Source organism: Psittacula echo (genome assembly GCF_963264785.1).
Source record: "Psittacula echo genome assembly, chromosome: 13".
NCBI classification, from domain to species: domain Eukaryota; kingdom Metazoa; phylum Chordata; class Aves; order Psittaciformes; family Psittacidae; genus Psittacula; species Psittacula echo.
Window position 1 is genome coordinate 8,763,569 of NC_137749.1, and position 22,169 is coordinate 8,785,737.

The window sequence follows — 22,169 nt, forward strand, 5'->3', positions numbered from 1 at the left end:
CAGCGGGGCCGTTCGGAGCCGCCACCCCGCAGGCTGCGGGCGGCCGCGGCGTGCTCGGGGCCCCGCCGCTTCGGCGGGCGGTGCAGGCAGGTGCCGCGGAGCGGGCGGGAGCGGGGAGCAACAAGTCCTCGGTCCCGGGAGTCCGGGTTGCGCGGGGACAGCGGGCGAGGTGCGAGACCGACCCGGGATGCAGAGGAGTGGGATTCGCAGGCTGCGGAGCTCGGCCGAGCCCGTCCTCCGGAAGATGGCTGAAGGTGCCGCGCCGGCGGCCGCGGGGACAGGTCCGCTCTGGGGGGGAGCGGGGCGCAGCCAGCCCCGGCCGCTGCTGGAACCTGCCGGCAGCGTTGGGCAGCTCCGTCCTCGTGGGAGCAAAGAGGGGTGGTCTGGGTCAGGCGTGGTCTGTGAGAGAGAGGAGGCTGTCGGGCAGCGACCGCGGGTGCCCCGTGGGATGGTGGATGGACGGATGTCCCGTGCCAACGCGAAGCACTGGCCGCGGTGGTCCTGCGTTACTGAGTCAAGTTCAGTGTTAGAGGCCCCCCATGCAATAGGCTGCAGCGCTGTTGTTCGCCATGGAAGGAAAAGATTCTGCTGATGCTGCTTTTGAAACAGCTTCCTGAATTTGTGTAGTACCTTGCCTGCCACTCTGCTGGTTCTGACCAGCTTTGTGAGCTGAAACACTCAGAATGAAGTGTCGCTGCTGACAGAAAGCTCTGAGCTTTCCTGATGTGGTGAGTACAGGACAGCATCAGTGTTACCTATTTACACTGCTCATGATCATTTTCCAGTGTAATGTTGTCCTGTGTCTGGCAAAGCAGTGAGAACAAATCTAACATGAAAAACTGCCTTGTGCTGATGCAAGTTTTGTCCACGGATTCATGGGTACGACAGCTTTATTTGAACTGCAAATCTTACACCCTGGTATAAATGTCAACAGCTGAACTCCTCTACAATAAAACCAAACCAAAGACCAGCTTATTCAAGTGTGTGCTTTGAGTTAAAAACCGCAGGTACAACTTTGCAGCTGCCTTTCTGCACGCGCTGATGTCTTTGTAATCATGCTGCAGGTTTTAAGAGCAGTAATTTAAGCCTTGGGATGCATTTCACATGCATCTGTATGTGAACTACCCCGCAGGGACCGTACAGTCAGGAGATGGACCCAGCCTTTTGACACAAGGTTTTAGTCACCTTGAGAAAAGGTGGAAGTACTTTCTGTGAGGTGTTTTCTACCTTTCTGCTTGGTTGATCTAAACAAATGTCACATTTCCATTTTAACCTCCACCTGCCTGTGGGCAGACGATCCTGTGCCTCTCTGGAGCTCCAGTGAGAGCACGCTTCTGACCTGAACCTTTGCAAGTCACAAGGATTAGATCCGTAACTTCTTTCTGTATTTTTTTAGCGGGTGCACCTCATGGTGAGAGTACATGTTTGAAATCCGTAGCAACTTAAAATGCATCTCACCGCTGCAGAAGACAGCCTTCAGCCAAGCAGTTCACAGCAGAGCTCCATTTACAAAGCCCTGTGATACTTTGCCTAGTGGATAATGAGCGAACCAGGGCCTTGATAGTCCCAGATTTTATTCCCATGTCTGCTGCTGTCCTACTGGGATGAGTTTGGGCAAGTCACTTGGTCATAGTTTCACCACCTGCAAAACAGACATTGATCGCTAGCTTCATTTGTAAAAGGCTCTAAGGTCTGCAAACGTACACAGAACTGCAGAACATTCATGTGTGCTTGTCCCTGGGGCAGGGCGGGCAGGATAAAAACTGGGGAATTCAGTCAGCCTCTTTTAACGTGCCTGGGTTCCGGATCCTGCAGGCATCGCTGCAGGCAAGTAGTCTCCATCGCTTTTAATGGGTCTACCTGCTTGCTCTGAAACCTCTCCAGAAACAGGGTAAACATAATTTATACTTACCGTATGTCCTGGAGACTCCCTGTGATTCCGTGTAAAAGGAGTTTTTAAATTCCTTTTGTTTTCTCCATGGGCGCAAGAGGCTGCTTCACTGCTGTTGGTTTGTGAGCAAGAGTCCTCTCAGTTTCTTCCACACACCAGGTCAAGGTGCTGTCCTTCCCTTCTCCCCATTCAGTTCTGGGGTTTTTACCTTACTGAATGGGCTAGGATGGGTTTAATGAAGCTTACAGGCATACAGCTCATGAGATAACAGACACTGGAAGTTAATGTGGCTGGGAAATCCAGTACACCTGCAAACCATGCACTGCTCACCCAAGATGCTGTTTGCAGTAAAAAAATAAATAAAATGCATAAAGCACTTTAACACGTTTTGGCTCTACTGGTTTTTGTCTTGGAGTTCTTAATGTCACTTTATCTGAGTACTTATTGGAAATGTTTCTTCTTCAGATGTGTTTTCCATAAGCTTTTCACACTCTTAATGTGGGTTTATTAGGTTTTGCATAAAACTCTCATTATCGCTGTGTTCTTCTCTTCCACGTTTCATTGACTTAGAGCGAGGAAGAACATTGAAACATGCAATCTAATAGTGGGGGCAGGAACAGATGACTAAGATACAGATGGTGCCGTTGCTTCTCCTTCCTGGTTTTCCATTCAGCACCTCTCTAAAGATGCATCACGTATCCAACAGTTGTATGGATGTATTTGGCACACAGAGTTTTGCAAGCCCTGGTCATTAAAGCTGGCAAATGCAGGCACATGCTGAGCCCTGCAGGAAAGGAGGTCTCTTGACATTCCCAGAAACCCAGGCAAATCCCAAGGTGCTGCTCATGTATAACAACTTGTAGAAATCAGAGCTTGCTTTTGTTTAAATATGAGCCCAGAGTTTATTATCTCTCCAAGCTGTAATGGTGGAATGTAAATATTTGAATTGATTTGTGAGTCATGTTGGATGTTATATATCAGATGGGCTGGAAGTAAAATGAATAGGAAGTCATTCATCCTGTGGTAGGAATAAACACGAAATTGTCTTTATATTGTGTTGACTATTGCCTAAAGGTAAATAACAAGCAAAAAAGATGCAATATTTAAAATAGCCTTTTTTTTCTTCAGCTGGTATATTTTCTTAAAGATGGGACCTTCTTGGGTTTGAATTACCTCACGTGGAACTTCTTCCAGGCTTCTTTCATTATTGATAGTTCTTTGAGTACATAATATACATTTGGCTTCTTTAAACAAATAATCCAACAGGACATCTGCTCTATCATAAGGTGTTCTGTTTTTAATGACGCCGGTTTGCTTCCTCATGCAATGTGATGCTGGGAGCTTCCATAGTTTAAACTTTCTTTTGTTTCTGTAGATATTATTACAAGAGGACAAAATGCCGTTTTAATGTTCCTGCTTAAGTATGACATTTTGGTTTGATACATGATTGCTGTTAGGAAATTCAACACATCTTTAGTTTGAAGCATTGGAAAGCATTCAGCCTCTTTGAAACAGGGACCTTGTACCTTTTGGCTTGTTTCGGCAGGATCTAACAACGTAATCAGATAAAGACTTGGACCAAGGAAGGAGGCAGTTGCTATCAAAGAATAGCTCCTTCTCCATTGCTTTGAACAAATGATGGAAGTGAGGAAAAACACAGTGTCTGTGATCAGTTTATGAACCACAAGTAGTATGGAACAAGTCTTGCAGCTTTCACCTGTGGCAGTTATCCTCTACTGTAAATGGTATTGCCTTGATAACGGTACCCTGGAGGAAAGAGCACCCTGGGAATGACCTTGTCTTGCTATATTTCTGTCCTGTGAGCACTTAATCTGTTCTCTTTTTGTAATCATTTGACATCCCTGGATGGAGAAAACTGCAAACAAATATTAAGTCTTGGTTTACTTGGGCAAGCAATCTCATAATTACTGAACTTGTTCTGTGTTGTAAGGGGTAGACATTAAAGTGTGGAGAGCAAACTTATTAAAAACATACATTCCTTCTAGGTTGTGGAAGCGTTGATACCTGTTCCCAAGCAGTTGCTTTACTGGTGATCCTTTTACAAATCTAATTTAATCATTACAAGCCCCCTGTTTCTCAATAGCCAAGAGAAGCACATGCAGCTCTGGAGCAGGACACTGGGAAGATTCCCCTTTCCAATCTGGTGCATTGGCCTTCAAATGCCTCCTGTAGCTGATGCTGAAACTTTGAACCTCTGCTGAGAACTCTGGGTGTTTCACCTATTTGTGTGCTTGTGAATATGAGTATGTGACAGAACTGACTTGAAACTTCATGTAGTGTTTGTGCTAGAGAGGAACGGAATTCCTTGTGATGTTGATATGCTCCTTTCTAGTAAATAGAAAAGCTACAACTCCTTTCTGAGCATTGGCCAAAGGGTCCAAATCAGATGCTTTCTAGCCTGGATTACATCACCATGAGTCTCTAAGCTCCCCGGTACAGAAACACACAGTAACTACTGCTGCCTGAAAAATGGATGCAAGTGGTCATTTTAGCTGAAGAGGTAGAAGCTCAGGTTCTGACATCCAGTAGTTACTGTTTCCTGCAGGCATCTGAACAGAGCTGCTGCTATGCTTGGCTTCACCAAAAGGTCACTGCAGCCAGAGCCAGGAATCAAATCCTGATGCCCTGTGGTCCTGAGCAAGATCATAAGTAGTTGCTTCCCTCTTTGGTTTCCTATTGTCAGTTTAAGTTCATGGGTTCCTCCATGAATAAATAAAACATGGCATTTTGCAGTTGTTTGCATTTGGATTAATGCAGATGTTTATTACAAAGAGGGTGTGACAGATTGAGGCTGGGTGTAGTTTGACAGATTTCCTGTATATGAAAACTGGAAGACTCTTATCTGTACAAACTCCTAGAAGTCTGGAACTTGATTTAGTAAGCTAATGTTTCTAGGGAGAAAAAGCAGGTCTTTAAAGGTTAACCACTGGATACATCTGGACATTGCGGGTGAGACTGTGATGTATGAAACCAGTCCAGTTTATTAGGAAGTATCCCTCAGATGGAAACAATATTTACCTGGCTCTTCCAGGAGATGAATTTGACAGGCCTCATGTTCACAAGTCATTGGGTGTTAAGCTTATTGGCAAATTCTGTGGAAAAGCCCATGTTTCCTGATAGGTCATTGTTCACGATTAGTGGAATAGGATCCCTTCCTAGTTGAGCTATGTAGGAAGCTTGATTTGTTGTTAAGGGCTTCATTTATTACTGCCAGTTTTCCCAAGTGCAAAGTCCACACGCTTTCTAAACCATCTATAAAGTAATGTCCCGTGACGTGACAACTTACTCTGAGGCCTGAGATTTTAGGGTTATAGTAATTTAAGAAAATATCTGCTCAGTGTTTGTTAGATAAAACCCCAAATTCTGCTAGAAAAATAACTAAAAACTTTATCCCACCATATAAATACACGGATGATTGTGTTTGAGCACTGTCTTCAATGACAGTTCCCCTCCATCTCATAAAATACAGGAGAGTTGAAGGAGGCTTATGGTGGAGTGACCAGAATGATCAAAAGTGAAAGACAGCTTTTGTACAAGGCATGGCTGAGTGGGAGCCTTTGAGCCAGGAGTGGGAGAACTGAGCTGGAGACATGACAAACGTGTGTAGAGCTGTGAGCGGCAGAAAAGGGGTGAATGATTGAATTTATAGGGGAAAAGCCTGTTGAGGGCCTCTGATTCAAGAAGTCAGAGTTGGCAATCTTTTGGAGATGGGCAATTATCCTAGGAAGAAACATTGTGTCCTTGTCATGCTTAAGGAGATACCCAGTGCTGGTTTCTGCACACAGAGTACTGGGCTAGGTGGACATTTTCCCTGATGTGGTGCCTCTAATTTTAAGATTTTATGGTGAATTTGTTACCTCTGGCTCCATAAATAAAAGAACTTGTTAAATTTCATCAACCCTGTTTGTGGATCTGTGCAAACACTTTGCCCAGAAGGAGAAAGACGGCTGATGGTACTGCTCTTCTACTGTTGTGCTCTTAAGATAAGGCAGAAACTGGAGAGGCTATGATAGTTTAAAGCACCTGGGAAGGGCAAGATAGATGTTTGTTTCTTGCCTGTGCTTCTCTAACTATTCAGCTTAGCCCTGTCTTAAGTTGCATTCAAGTTAATACAGTACAAAAGACAGAATTGGCATAACAAGCTGAAGAAAAGCCACAGCTATGTCTCAGGTTGTGTTTTATGTGGCCTAAAGGACTTGGAAGGAATGTAACTTGAGTGCCATCTTACTGTGCTTAAGGTCTTTGCTTGGCTGCCTGTAGAAATTTTAAGGGGAATCACATGTCAGTTTAGTATAAATCCAAGTAAAATAAACCTTAGAGCAAGTCACCCTAAAGAAAATCAAAGTTGCCATGAAGCAAAATGCATATCACACAAAAAGTAAGAAATACTGGATATTTGGATGGAGGTTTTGTTAGCAATTTAGTGTCAACGAATTCGGATGCTAAAACCTATAACTGGATAAATTCTCCAAGTTTTATCGTTTTATGTCTTACCATATTGTGAAGATGCACTGAAGAGTTGAGATAGAGGAAAATTTATTGAGTAACCCTGGTATATGGGTACCAGTTCTTTTGGCTCTGTGATAAACGGCCTTATTTTGTACTGGCACGTGTGTGATCTTGCTTGCAGAAGCATTCCAGTTTGAAAGAGTTGGGACTGCTGCCAAAAATTATCTGAATGTGGAAATTCACGTGTTTTCCTTCAGGTAATCCATAGTGGTAGTTCTTTGGGCATCACTGAAAGGGCAATAAGCTTACTTCTCCCCTCCTCCTTCTCCTTCTGCAAAGATTAAAAGAACACTGAACATGTAGGAGAGGGTGTGTGATCCAGTGCTTGGAGCCGAATAGGCTGAGAGTGAGGGTTGTCTGGTTTCCAGAGCTGTTCCGCAACTATATTCGTTATTTGCTATAGAGTTTATGTTTTTGGAAGATTACTAGTTTTCTTCTGAAAATGTGGCATGTGGAGAACTGAAGGATATAAGAGTTAGTGCTAGAGTTGGTTAGTCTTCCTCTGTCTATGGGGAAGCTATAAAAATAAAAGCTGGTATTTGGGTAGAAGAGTTTCATAACAACAGAATCTGAGACAGGTAATTGTGTGACCAAGAGATGCAGCCTGAGATTGGGGAGGACTGAAAAACACAAAACCAGAAACCAAAACAAAACTTGCTTCAGGTCATCAGCTAATGAACTGTAGAAACCTGGAAGGAATTCCTTACTCAAGTCAGTTTTGCCTCGTTGGCGTTTGCTTTGTGGTGTTACTTAGCTTTGAGGCATTTGGCATATCCTGCTGGATTAAGTGTCCTTGGTTATCACTGGTTTGTTATGGCTTGATAACTTCCATATACACTTTTAATAGGCTGGCATTTCTGTAGTTAAGTTGCTTTCAACTCGTAGTCAGCTGTAATTCTTAACAACTATAGTTTTTAGAAGAAGGAAGTTATTCACCATCTAGAAGAGTTACGGTTCTTTTGGCATTACTGCATTCTCTTGGCTGTAAAACAATTCACGGTGTTGCTGCTTGTTCTCTAATTCCAGGAAAGCCAATATTTTCAGTGGACATTCATCCAGATGGGACCAAGTTTGCAACCGGAGGACAAGGTGTGTTTGCATACTGACAGAAGTTCGAATTTTGGGCTATAATAATAATCTTGTGCCTCCCCAACACTTGAATCGGTTTGACCCTTTTAAAAACACATCACTTATCTCTGAGAAACAGATCATTGTGTAAGTCATTAAAATGTATTGGCAAGTACTGCTGTTACTGCAGAAGGCAGGTTTATGTTTTCTGATGTACTCATCCTTGTGGACATCACTGAGACAGACAGAAGCTGCAGTAATTATTTGTGGCCATACTGGCCAAATTTCTTCTTCGAAGAGGAACTGAATGTAAGTTGGGCTTTTTGACCTGCTGAACACTAGAGCTATTGGGACAAAAAAATCCAATTCTATAAATGTAATAGCTTAAGAAATAGATGCAAAAATATTATGTGGATCACAATAGTGAATAATTTTATGTTGGCTACAATAATTGCAATGTTGGATTTGAATCCATCTTTTCTCTTTAAAATACAATCTTATTATAAGTAGTTCATCCCTACAGTTGCCATCAGTTGTGCACAGCATGATTTTTGAACAAGGCTATATAACTTTATTTTTAAGAGCTTCAAGAAAAATAAACCACTTCTGACTTGGTGTAATTATGTCCAAATGGCATCTGTGTTCAAATGCTTCCAGTAAGCCTCAATTTTATCTCGGTTCCAGAACAGATGTTTAGCTTGAGAAGCTTTTTTGCATGTATTTAAAAGGAGGGGGGTGGGCTTTTTGTTCTCTTACAGGTCAGGATTCTGGGAAAGTTGTAATCTGGAATATGGCTCCTGTCCTGAAAGAGGAAGATGAAAAGAATGAAAATATTCCCAAGATGCTTTGTCAGATGGACAATCACTTAGGTAACAAAGATTATTCTTTTGTTTTACCTTTTTTAAGCATTTCATGTTTTACAAAAGTCATGCCCTGTTCACTGGTGAAGAGTCAATACCATACAGCAGTGGTCTCATACTTTGCTTGTTTACTGATTTAGATGTGCAGCAGAAAATGTTGGGAAAATGTAGGAAACTACAGAGAAATAGTTACCTTTGGAAATCTCCCTATGAGCTTTTTCCAGGTGTGGCCATCAAGTAATTGATAATGCACATTCTGAGGAACTGGGAAGCTCTGAAGGAAGGGGCAAGAGAAGAAATAAGTATAAAAGAGATATCATATGAAGTATCCTGTTGTAGTTCTAAATTATTCTGGATTTATTGCACATTACATTTGAAAGAAGTATGGTTACCTGAAAAGCTGTCCCTTCTTCAAGATGCATCATCTTCAAGATGTATCTTCTCTTTTTTGCCCTCTTAATCCTATCTCATTTACCACAAGCAGTTTTCTTTGTTAGATGAATATTAATCTTTCTTCTTTTGAGCTACTTCTGATGAAGCTTTTTTAAATAAGAAGTAGGCTTTTAAAATAAGAAGTTCCTCAACTGCTGCTGAAAGATAAGTACTAATTCATTTATCTAAAGCAGACAGAGTAACTGCTACAAGTGGAAAAAGCACGCTTAAATCCTAACCGTTTCCTGTCAAGTTTTGGTTATTATAAACTCTGCCCCAGTCATGAACCACTTATTCTCACATTTCACCTTACAAACTCTTTTTTCTACATTTCAGCATGTGTGAACTGTGTGCGATGGTCAAACAATGGAGTTTACTTGGCTTCAGGGGGAGATGACAAGTTGATTATGGTGTGGAAACGAGCTGCGTAAGCATATTTCTTCCTTCCTGATCTTATGTTTTATTTTAAGTAGGTTACTCTGTCACATCTCTTAATGTTTCTTCCTTGTGCTGGTCTTCTGTAAGCTCACGGCTTCTCCTGGTGCATAAGGAGCTGAAATGTAGTATGGGAAATTTGATGTCCTGCCTCTTGGGCTGTAGTGTGTCTACTTGGGCAGTCTCTCTCCTACCAAGGAGCTGAGGCATTTTCTTCTATACTTGAAGAAAGCTTCCTGATGAGATTTGAAGAGTTATCTTAGAAGTTAATTATTTTTTTTTACTATCTGTAGAAATTTTACGTTTTATTGAAGCTAATTTTTAATAACTGGAATTACTTTCTACTAAAAAAAGAAAGTGTTTTTTCCCTTTAGTTTTCATTGAGGGAATAATTAACTGTAAAAAAGAAGTGTACTGTGCATCTGATTTTCTTTAGCAAGAAAGTTTGAAGAACTTAAGGTTGTTCTGTTGATAACTGTCTCTATTTTAATTAGGTACATTGGACCTAGCACTGTGTTTGGTTCTAGTAGCAAACTTACTAATGTTGAGCAGTGGAGGTGTGTATCGATTCTCAGAAGCCATTCAGGGGGTAAGTTAAAAGGTGTTGAATGAACATAATTTGCAAGTATTTTGGGGAAAAAAAAATAACCTTTTCAGTTTTTCCTCAAAAAGTGCGTATTTGGTGGCAAGTCAGTCACTTCTAAGAGCATCAATGGAAATCTAAAAGAAAATGTCATTTTTAATCAAATGCTGATTTTCTCACAAGTCACTTCAGGCAAACTAGCAGACAACTTCCAGCAACTACTCTAGTAGAAAAATTAGCAACTAAGGGACTTATATTTTGCTCTTTGCTAGCTTAAAAATAAATCTGAGTAACAGAAACTAAACTGCATTTTTATTTCAATAAATGTTCACCCTTGTAGTCAGTAACCTCCTGGTTAGCAAAATACAAAGTTTTGTAACCCAAAGAATATGAATATTTATTTAAGAAAAAGTAAAACTAAAGAGCACTGCAAAAGATGAACAAACCAGATTTCAAATATGTCTTGCACCTGCTAACGTGAGCTATGATTAAACACTCCATGTGTGTTGGAATAAAGTGAGTGCATTGCAACAGCTGCTGTTGCTTTTTCATTCAAAACAAGGCAAAGTACTTTATACAGGCATCAGCATTTCCTGTCGTCACTAAACATTGCATTCTCTGCCCTGGATTTTGTTGTTGTTGCTCCCCATTGGGAGCTGTAAAAAAGAGCTCCCTCCCAGCGAGTGCTGCTGTGTTCTTTCTTACCTTCCACTCTAGTGGAATCATAAGTTCTCAGTGACTGAAAAGAAGTTGCCACACCAGTTCTTTTAAAAGAGATTTTTGGGGTTCTCTGGTTACCATCAATGTCTTAAATGAAAACTTCTTGTAAACAGATGTCATGGATGTAGCGTGGTCTCCGCATGATGCCTGGCTGGCATCCTGTAGTGTGGATAATACTGTTGTCATCTGGAACGCTGTCAAATTCCCAGGTGAGAATTTTTACGTTTCAAATGTGCAATATGTAAAACTTTGTGGTAAACTCTTTGCCCCATGGGCGCTTTTCACTGACTGTGAAAATCAGCAGGTGGGAATGGGTTGTCTGTCTTTTGAGATGACGTTCTTGCAATCTGGTGACCCAGTCCTCCTTCCAAGTTTGGATGGCAGTGAGCAGTGGATGCCACTCTGCTGTAGACAGCAGCCGCATTCAGGTTTCTAATTTTACATGAAGGTTGTCACATGTATTTTCTCTTTTACCTTTTCCCCCCAAAAATCCCAAATAGATAGAACTTGAGCTTCGTAATACATCTATATATGCATATATGTATTTTTTTCCCCCCTGTTGCCTTTGTACCCACAAGACTTTACATTCATTCACCTTTGGGGTGGCATTATTTTATTTACCTCATTTTAGATGCTGCTGCTTAATAAGCTGTGGGACTTTACAGGGTGAATGGAAGGACTAGCGGAGCTTCACAGTAGCAGAAGCTCTCCAGTCTTACATTTGATGGCCATTTTCCTTCTTCCATTGCTGCAGTGCGGACAGGTCACACAGTGCTGAAGTCTGTTTCTCAGTGATAAACAGCCGGCACACTGGACAGCTTTAGCTGACCTGTGAGGATCTGTGGCAGTTTAGGGAGCATGTGCTTTTATTTGGCTGCTTCTCACCACGTAACTTGATGCAGGCTAAAACTCCCATTCTGTGGTGCCTAGTCACCGTGTTATGTTTTAGCGTTGCTTCCAATCCAGATACCAGTTTTCAGACATTCATGCTAGCTGTGTAGCTTGTGCAGTACTCTCAGCCTCTTCTCTCATAGTCCGATAAGGAAGAGATTGACTGAAAGTGGGTTACCAGGTCTGCCAGGCTTGTATGTCTGTTCAGCTACAACTTCGGCTTAGATCCTGTTTGCTGCACAAAGCTGAATCTGTTGTGATAATTTTTGGGTGAGAGGGAGAGGATGAATATTTAACTGAAGTTCCAGTTAAACTGCTGCTTTCCATAGCTTGCAACTGCTATTCTGAACACCTGGGGTTCTGCTGGTGTTTCTGCTCTGATCTGTTTCTTATAAAGAACTTTGCCCTCCTTATGTTGTTGTTTGTACATTAAAGGAAGTTATATTTAATAATGCTGTTTCCAAAAGATCTTGTAGATCTCCTCAGCAGTTTGTCCTAAAGGAGGTATCAGTAACTATTCCCTGTTCTCAATGTTTGTGTGCACAGAAATTCTTGCCACTCTGAAGGGGCATTCTGGCTTGGTGAAAGGGCTGACCTGGGATCCTGTTGGGAAATATATTGCCTCTCAGGCTGATGATCGAAGTTTGAAGGTGTGGCGGACCATGGACTGGCAGTTGGAAACCAGCATCACAAAACCCTTTGATGAGGTACTCCAGAATGTGTGACTATTCCAAAGTGAATTCCTACAGAATGAACAAAAATGATAAGAATAGCTCTGATTCTGCACAAACATGAATTGATTTAACAGTGCTGAATTGAATGAAACTATCAGATTACAGGTTCTAAAGGGGAGAAAAAGAGCTGCCTTCTCACACAACGCGATTAAAGTGAGACTCTCATTGCCATTGGATGTTGTGGATGTCAAAGGTTTATTTGGGTTATGTAAACAATTAAGTAAATTCCTGGAAATGGAAAGGTTATTCCAACGAAATATTGGCACACTAAGTACACTGTTCTTACCTTCTTCCTTATGCATCTTCTCTTGGCCACTGTCAGAAACAAGATAAGTATTTAGGAGGGATCTTTGGTCTGGCATCATAGGGCTGTTATGTGATGACTTTGATCAAGAGATCAAATTTCTGGGGACAGAAGTTGGAGCTTAGTGAGTGGAGTGTTTTGCAGTGATCTTACGGTATTGTGATTAGTGCAGTTACTCTTCATATAGGCTGTAAATGCCTAAATTCATGTGTGAGCTGGTGTTGCAAGTTGAAGTCTCACCGTTAGCAGTCAGTATGCTGCAGACCTGTCACTAATTAAGACTCTGAGTGTACAGTATCAAAAAAGACTTATGGTTTGTTTCCTTTAAAAAAGTTCTCTGGGTTCCTTTTTCTCCCTTTTGGTAGGGCTTCATAAGTCACACAAGATCACCTGTATAAAATACAGCTGAAGTACTGAAAATTGTATGTAATGCCATGCTTTTATAGTCACAAAAGACTGACTTTGTAATCATATTCCCTAAATCTAAAACTTGAATAGCTTGTATTAAACATCCTTTGTTTGCCAGTTTTACAGCTCTAATTCTTGTTTGGTTTGGGGGTTTTTTTTGTCAGTGTGGAGGGACAACTCATGTGTTGCGACTTAGCTGGTCACCTGACGGTCACTATCTTGTTTCTGCTCATGCCATGAATAATTCTGGACCTACTGCTCAGATCATTGAGAGAGATGGATGGAAAACCAACATGGATTTTGTAGGGCATCGGAAGGCAGTTACAGTAGTGGTGAGTGAGTGATAGTAATTTATCCCTGAAGTAAAACTTTGGATAATTTTATGCATAAATGGGACAAGAGGTGAAGATAGGTGTCAAGATTAGTAAAGCAAACCCATGGCAGTGATGAAAAAATGCCAACTTTACATGTTGGAAGCAGTCAGTTTGCTCTTGTGATAAGAGAACTGGATGTAGATGAACAAGATAAGAGGGTGAGGGTGCAGGAGCATGTTAGTAGCTAACCACACTAGCTTGGTTAGCTGTTCAGTGACTTGATTAAAGACACTTAGGTTTCTAGTGGCTTCCTATTGCTAGTAAAATTATTATTACTTACCATTCCTGTCAAGGCATTCAGAAAGCCTCTTCAGAAAGCAGATGTGCTTTTGTCAGTGCTCTTATAGTCTGGTTAAGGACTTTGCTTTTATGAAAAGTTTTTTTTTTCACTCCTAAGTGGGAAACTTGCTCTTAAAGTAGATCTACTAAAATGTAATTACTGTAATAATATTTGGGGCATCTCATTGGTGCAGAAATTCAATCCGAAAATCTTCAAGAAGAAACAAAAGAATGGGAGCTCCACCAAGTCGAGTTGTCCCTACTGCTGTTGTGCTGTTGGTAGTAAGGATCGATCTCTTTCTGTCTGGGTAAGTGGGCTTTTTGCCACCTTTGAACTAATGTGGTTATTTGGATAACTTTGGGGTTTAGCACAAAGGCCACATGTACAGCATTAGGTTAATGTTTAGGGGTTTTTCTCTCTGTTGTTACAGTATTATCTGGGGGGGAGGAAGTGGATTGGTGTTAGTTCATTTCTCTAAAGCCAAGAGCAGTGGCAGAGTATGCTGCCCTGGTGAGAGGCTGGGGGAAACTGTTAAGAGAAATCATATGTTACCCCAGTTAATAAATATAATTCCACCTTATTTTCTTCCTATGTCTTTTACTCATTCTCCATATGAGTCTTTTAAGACTACTGTTTCTCCATGTTTAGCCCACCTATTCATTAATCACTCTTAGAGTCTACCTTTGTTAGTCTTGCTTTTATGGGTATGAGGAGAATATAGCAAGCACAGGATAGCTGCTTCTGAGCAGCTTATCTTTTCTGCTTTGTTCTGACTTCATTTCCTGGCTTCTGTTTTTGCTGTTGAAAGAGGAATGTGAAAGTGAATGAGCTTTTTAAGTATATTTTCAAGTTCTCAATATCTAGTTTGGGTTTTACTGTGAAATTTACACTAAAATTGTTATCCTGGCTAAGAGAAGATTAGTTATCCAACACTTAGAAATGCAAGACGGTTGTTTGGCAACTGGAAAGGACAAGGAATAAATTTAACTGATTTGTAAAGCCTTGTGATGAGAATATGTGCCAGAACACACCAATTGCTAACTGCAGTCTACTATTTATGGATTCCAGTGTGATATTTATCCATTAATCGCTAAATGCACAACACTAAATTTGTTTCTGGCAATGCTACCAGTGCATACCCTTATCAAAGTATCATTCTCAGTATATTTTACTTTCTATTTATACTATGATTTCATTTAGGGTGACTGTTTAGGTTATCCTATAGGTTATCCTAGGTATTATAGAGATGCAAAGTTGCAGGCAGTCTTTGCCCTGAAGACCTTAATTGTTACACATATAACACAGACCTATGGAAGAGTAAAAGAAATAACTACTGAAGGTGACTGCTACACTACATTGGTGAACCTTTGAGCATGAAACATCATATACCACATTGTCTTCTGCTTTATTTCAGTTGTACTATATACTATAGATATCATGACCTTTGGTTTAACATTAAAGAGCTTAGAATGATTTAGAAGAGGTTACTGGGGATTTTCATATTCAGTTCTTTCTAAGCTGATTTATAAGTGTAGAGGAATCCTCTTTAAGAATAATGGTGAGTCAAATTCCCTTTGCTCTTGATAGGCTTCACTTATTTAGACAAGTGAGTCTGAGTGAGGACACGGAAACCTAATCTGTTTTCTGTCTTCCTCTTGTGCTGGCAGTTTACAACATTCTTATCTCATTAAAGCTTAGAATAGAAGCTGTCTTCAGCATCTGTGAAATTACTTTTTAAGTGGTAGAGAGTGTTCTATTACTGCGATGTGAAGGCAAAGTTGGTTAAGAAATTCAGTATGTGTTTCAGAAAGGAGGTGAGGGTTGAATGTCAGCTGCTATTCTCCAAAGCTTTTCTGTGCCAGTAATGGAATGGGTAACTAGGTGCTTTAGGTAGACCACAAGGCATACAGCTGTCTCCTGGCCAGGTCTTGTTTGAATGTTGTTAGATTCTAAGAGAGTGTTAATGTGGTAATATCTGTAGCATAGAACTTAAATTTCTGAGTGTTGTTTTTTCTATTTTAAGCTCACGTGTCTGAAACGCCCTTTAGTTGTCATCCATGAGCTGTTCGACAAGTCTATCATGGACATCTCCTGGTAAGTTGATTTCTGCTGTTTGTTACAGAAGCCAGTGTGTTGCTGTCATCTTTAGGTATACGTATTGACTGGAAATTCCTTAAAACAGTATAGATTGTAGCTTTAGCTAGTGATTTGGGTTGGGTTGGACAGCCCACTTTCCCAGCAGTCTACTGTCACGTATCTTGTTTTCCTCTTTCTGCTGTTAATGATACTTTCTACTGCTTTCTTCTAAGGCCTGGTCATAAAAAGGCAGAAGTCTCTAGTTATAGACTGCATATTCACTGCAAGTGAATAGTAAGGGAGAAATAACCATGAGACCATTCAGTAAGTGGCATTAAAAAAACACTCTACACCTATACGTCAGGTGATTTACACGGTTAAGGATTCTGTACAAGAAAAGACTAGTATTTTTTCATGATAGACACGCAGCTGATGACTTGGGTTGTCTTAATAGCTATAGCAATTTTGGTGGGTTTATGCTGTAAATGTTAAAGCTTAAAATTGTATAACAACTTGTTTTCTGTGTGCTCTGTGGAGTTTGCCATGAAGCTCAGTGAAGCATGATAAAAAAATTTCAAAACAAAAATATTTTTCTTTCATTAATAGATTAAGGCTAGAAAGCCAGTAAATGGAATATTTCATGAGAAGTGCTGCTATTGTTGTAGTACAATAGCTTTGAATAGCTTTGCTTTTCTGTCATGTGTTTTATTTTACTTCTCCATCTGCAGTTTGCACATCTTTCGTGGTGTAAAGTCATTGGCAGTAATAGCTGGTTAACATTTTGCAATTTCTGAGGAAATAGTTTTGTGGGATATTTGAGAGACAAAGGATCATCAGGAAACTTATTTTGTATCCTGTTTACAAATTGAAATGGATGGCTAAAATGTCAGTAATATGGAATGTTCCCAGAAACATGCTCCATTCTGAAAACAGACTGAGTAAATTCAGAGGAATCTGATAGTATTGTTATAGCTTTCTCGTTTCTATTTTAGAGTTTCAGACTTGGATGTGATCATCATATCTGAACATGATTATGTTTTCATGGAACAATTGCTTGGAGCCAGAGGTCAATAGGACCTCAACAATTTTGTCTGCAAAGCAAGCAGAGAACTCTCAACAAGATTTTACCATTTTCTAACTTGGACTAGTATTGGTTAACCTGTCACACAGTGCTGAGGCCAGCTTCTCTGGATGTGATGCCATCAGCCAGCACAAAATAAAAAGGTGTTTTCAAACACCCATAGCCGTGATGCATGGAATATATTTTTAAGCCTTGCTGGACTAGTTTGTATAGGACTTAAGAGTTCTGCCTGCTTCCCTTCCTCTTCCATTCTCTTTAACAAGTCATCTGTATACCACTGTGTTGCCATCTCTGTGAGCTCTCTAATTGGAAGTTACTGGGTTATTGGTCAAAACTCAGCAAGTACTGTTTTTTTTCAAATGTGCAATGATAGGTTTTAACAGAAGGTTATCATTTCTTTAAGACTAGAATGTATAGTTTCTCCTTTCTCTTTTCCATCAGGAAAACATTTTCAGACCTCCAGAAGAGGGTTATAATATATCTCCACATACAAGAACATGTGCAGTTTGCTTAAAAATGCAAATAATGAACAATAACAAAATCAAACATATGTTCTCGCCTAATACAGTTGTTTGGACTGCTCATACGCACAGCTTGCTTTCTCATTGCTGTCACTTCAGATAATGATGATAGAGAAAAGGCATTTACCCAACTTGTAGAGCTGCTGCTTCTTTAGTCTCGTCTATTCTCCTTCCTATCTTGTTTATTTGGACTGTAAACTCTTTATAGCGGACTGTCTGTAACTTGTTGAACATGTGTGATGAAGCTTCATCTTCATGGGCCCCAAACATCAGTTTATGGGGCCTTAAAAGAAGTAGTATCGATTGCTTATCTGCTGAAGGCCCCTTTCTTCACCCAGTTCCATTAATACAAAGATATTCTACATCTTTTGAAGCAAATACATTTATAGTTTCCTCTCACTGTTCCCTGTGAACACTGTTCTGTTTTACCCCTACAGACAGGTTTTCATGGTGCTAGTCATGCCATGGATAGCTGTATAGTTCTACCTCTACCTTTTTGTATGTGGCCTCCAAAGGAATATTGGTACATGGACTCCTGCTGTCCATTACTCTGTCTCTTTACTGCCCCACTTGTTTGGTTTTATCAGTAGTTGCTGTGACAATAAATCTTATACTAAGATTTTTGTTGAACAATTTATTGTATTGCCCCTTTGCATCAATGAAAGAGATTGAAAACAAAAATGAACTTACATTTCCTTCAGGACCCTTAATGGACTTGGTATCCTGGTATGTTCCATGGATGGATCAGTGGCATTTTTGGACTTTTCCCAGGATGAACTTGGAGATCCACTCAGTGAGGAGGAAAAGGTATAGTAAGCACTCGGAGATTCTATGATCGTATTTAAGGGATATATTGATGCAATTAAAACACTGAACTATTTATAGAAGTATGTAGTGACTGATTTCCATATTATAGAAAAATGCGTTCTTGTCTACTTTACAAATCATTAGTGAAGAGTAGTCAAGAAATGAATTTGTGGTATTAGTTTCTATTCCGGAAAGAAAGTCTATTTGGAAAACATCACCTGCTTACACATCATTATACAGTTGAAGTAATTATTTGGCCAAGGAAACAAGGAGTGGGTGCTTCAAAACACTTTAAAATTACTCTTTGACTCGCATATATTCAAGTCTTTTTAAACTGATTGCTGTTGGCTGTTTTTTCCTCTCATTGCTATTTAGCAACTAAAGCTTTGAATTCTAATTATTTTGTGTATTGATTTAGTGTTAGCTGAAAATATAAAGTAGTGTTTAAAGTATAAATATATAGATGATAAAGAGGGCATTTGCATTTCATGGGTTCCTTTAGATTATGATTCCATCATACACAGTCAGTGACGTCATGCTAGCAGTCTGTTGTGGTTTAAGAGCTGAAACCCGGGACACAGTTGTAGTCACTCCTTTTGTGTGATACGTTTAATGCCCACAGAGCAACATTCACCAGTCCACCTATGGCAAAAGCCTAGCTATAATGACTGAAGCTCAGTTGTCTACCACCATTATTGAGAATCCAGAGATGCTCAAGTACCAACAGAGGCAACAACAGCAGCAGGTGGAGCAGAAGAACGCGTCAATTAGGGAAGCATCTGGGACTGGGACAGCGGCTCCCAAAGTGGCAAGCATGGTTAATGGGGAGAGTTTGGAGGACATTAGGAAGGTAGGTGTTCTTGGGCAGTCACTTTATAGTGTCAAATACTAAGCGGTTTGATTTTTATTATAATCGAACTGCTTATGATAAAAACAGCTTCTGCTTCCTTATATGTGTTGAATGGCACCTTTCACCCCATGAATGGTGCAGTTGGCATTACTGGGACTTGTTGAAAACTTAAAAAGCTTTTAAGCAGAAGTAACACTATGTGGAAAAAGGCTTGTGGGTATTTCTGTCATGGGTGCTAAAAATCGGTGTGCAGAAAGGAAACCAAAGGTAGGTAGTAACAGTCAAACTGTAGAACTGTGCTTCAGTTTCTCAATGAAGGAGGTTGAAAGCATTATTTAATTCTCTCCTAAACATAGAACACAACTTCTAATGAAGGATTCAATGCACACAGATGAGAATATTTTGAACTTGACTCTCTTAATGTGGAAAGCAGATTACATTCTCCACAAATGCTTTTTCTACAGGTGGATAGATCCAGGATTGGAAATGTGTGTGTTTAAATTTAAAACAATGTATATTATGGTACAGCCAGAGAGCAGTAAACAGAATTCTGTCGTACTTTGTACTCTATGAACTTCTACTTAAAAAACACCTGTTACTGGTAAAAAAAAAAAAAGGTTGTGGTATTAAAATACACTTACATTAAGACAATATGGAAAATAACCTCTGTTAATATATTCTTAGTTGAGGAACATCTTTCACCCTAATACACCTGTTCTTGTCAGTTGGAAAAAACAAAAAGAAAAAAGCATTTCTATTTCTCAGAAATTACAATGAAATGTATTTCCTAACAGAATCTCTTAAAAAAACAAGTTGAAACGCGGACAGCAGATGGCCGGAGAAGGATCACACCTCTCTGCATAGCTCAGCTGGACACTGGGTATGTTTAGAAGTCATCTTTTAAATCCTTCTTCACCTTTTTATCTTTGTTCTCTTTATTCTGATTCAAACTTACAATTCTGACTTACTTAAGTCTTAGGGCATCTTAAAGCACTTGCTGGAAATACCTTCTGTATATTTACAGAATACAGTTTTGACCTGTGTTCTCTTAGCTATAAGATCTCAGTTCTAATAGATAAGGCTAGTTCTCCTTATCTACCCTTATAGGTGAGTGAACAATACTCTAATGTATTGCAGGCTCCTGTCTATGTTATTAGTGGCTTTAGTGTCATTTGTATGTGAGAAACAACTTTGGTTAAAAAGTTAGACGTTGGTGGTTTATTTATGTTGTATATGAGAATCCACATGTGAAAAACAAGAATGGAATAAATAGTTAAAACTATTATTTTTCAATTATTTTAACAGTGTTTTCGATAAATACATTTGTTGTCTTTTTGTTTAGGGATTTTTCTACGGCGTTTTTCAATAGCATCCCAATATCTGGATCTCTGTGTGGCTCGATGATGTCTTCTCAAAGTAACCAGCAGCTCATGTCATTAGATTCTAACGCAGCAAATTCCCTTAATACTTCAAAGCCTTCTGTAGAGCCAACAGCAGCCAGTATAAAACCAACAGATGATGCAGCCAATAAAGATGGGTCAGTATCTGCAGTTTTGTTTTTCACTTACATGACTCTGTTTAGAATAGAATCATAGAATCATAGAATAGTTAGGGTTGGAAAGGACCTTAAGATCATCTAGTTCCAACCCCCCTGCCATGGGCAGGAACACCTCACACTAAACCACTAAACTAGTTTAAATCTTGTTTACAGTTCTGTAAACAAGCAATTATTAAAGGGGCTTCCTTACTGTAAAACTTCAGGAATCTGACATTCCTGAAAACATCCAAGTATTATTAGTATTTGGTTACTTTAAATCATAATAAATCAGTAATGAATAAATCAATATGCATAGTTCTGGAAATGATCTTCAGTGCAATGAGGTATGTAGCTGATTGCTAATACTCTAACAAAGGGACTTGCTTATAGATTACTGGGTGGCTAGTAGTAAATAATAGAAGGTTTTCCAGCAGTGGAAGTAAGGAAGTCTGCTTTCTGTCAAATGCTGGCTTGTAGATCTCCTCTTTTCAAACCTGGTAGTGCTTCTTTCCTGTATAACGACCCCATCAGAGCACAGTGACGTTGACTTGTCAGTGCACATATGCTGATTGGCCAGTGTGCCTGTCTAATTAATTAATTTTACTTGCTTTTCCTTTAGTGGTAACACTGACTTGGTCTCTCCTCCGCAATGTATTTTTATAGCATTTCGAAGAGCACAGTGTCATTGGAACCTCTACCACTTCATCACATTTAGCTGAAATTGGCCACAGATTAAAGAATGAGTGGGTAGACTGTGAGAAATGATTGATAGATTAAACTATTAAGTCTCCTTTTCTTTGGAAACTAGAATTCTAACAGCTTTTTAGTACAACCATCAGTTATCTTAGAGACATTCTTTCTTGCAATTCATCCTCTGAATGAATTGAAAAATCTCTAAAGTAAACAGCTATTCGAATTACAGATCCCTGGAATGCTTTAATGTGGGGAAGACACATTCCTTTGCCTTAGAGTTATGCTTGGAAATGCCTAATAATTATTTTGGATTCTTCATTAACAAAATCAAAACCTGGCATGAATTGTTCCAGCCCAAACTGATTGATTGATGAACAGTGGAATATAATCTTGTGATGGAAAGTATTTGGTAACCTGAACAAAGGGTAAAACCCCAGACATCATATAAAATAGTGATCCTTTCCCTTTGGGTATGTAAGTAGCAGCTCAAAGTATCATTTCACTCCTGAATTAAAAATACATAATGAATGAATTAGGGTCTTTTAATCTAGATATATCTACATGGACACATGAAGCTCTTAGGTCTGAGATGTACATAAACAGCTTTTGAGAACAGATAAAGCTTGTGAGATACTGATGCATGAAAGGGGAAAAATCTCACAATAATTCATGTGTGTACATGAATGAAAGATTTTCAATATGGTTTCTAGCCAGTGTAATGAATGCTACGTAGTTATGAGCAGTGCAGATTACCAACACTAGATTTCTTAAAAACCTTGTTTTTCTGTCACTTTTATTGACAGTGTAAATGCTACCTCTGCCTCAGCTGCTCCTCCTGCATCATCTTCCTCTGTCTTGACAACTCCATCCAAGATTGAACCTATGAAAGCATTTGATTCTAGATTCACAGAACGATCCAAAGCCACCTCAGGGACTGCTGTTGTAACAAATACAAATCAGACTGTTGTGGACAGGTAAGACCTAGCTGAGGGGGCTGGTGGGGGGTAGCAATGCAGAGAGTTAAAATGCTGGTTCTCTGTGGTGTAGATGTCATGGTACTGGCACTCTAGAAATTGTCTTTTGTCTCTTCCACA

At 39.8% G+C, this 22,169-nt stretch overlaps 1 protein-coding gene across 1 annotated transcript in view; it reads left to right on the forward strand.

Moving 5' to 3' along the window:
• The window catches only part of HIRA (histone cell cycle regulator), a 36,856-nt gene that overhangs the window by 608 nt on the left and 14,079 nt on the right, over positions 1-22,169 (forward strand). The window contains exons 2-15 of the mRNA XM_080628685.1: positions 7,448-7,510; positions 8,248-8,358; positions 9,118-9,208; positions 9,711-9,805; positions 10,633-10,728; positions 11,957-12,117; positions 13,021-13,188; positions 13,704-13,817; positions 15,534-15,604; positions 17,890-17,995; positions 18,618-18,845; positions 19,640-19,725; positions 20,188-20,382; positions 21,879-22,049. Coding sequence (XP_080484811.1) covers positions 7,448-7,510; positions 8,248-8,358; positions 9,118-9,208; positions 9,711-9,805; positions 10,633-10,728; positions 11,957-12,117; positions 13,021-13,188; positions 13,704-13,817; positions 15,534-15,604; positions 17,890-17,995; positions 18,618-18,845; positions 19,640-19,725; positions 20,188-20,382; positions 21,879-22,049 — 1,756 coding nt within the window. The remainder of the gene's footprint in view (positions 1-7,447; positions 7,511-8,247; positions 8,359-9,117; positions 9,209-9,710; positions 9,806-10,632; positions 10,729-11,956; positions 12,118-13,020; positions 13,189-13,703; positions 13,818-15,533; positions 15,605-17,889; positions 17,996-18,617; positions 18,846-19,639; positions 19,726-20,187; positions 20,383-21,878; positions 22,050-22,169) is intronic.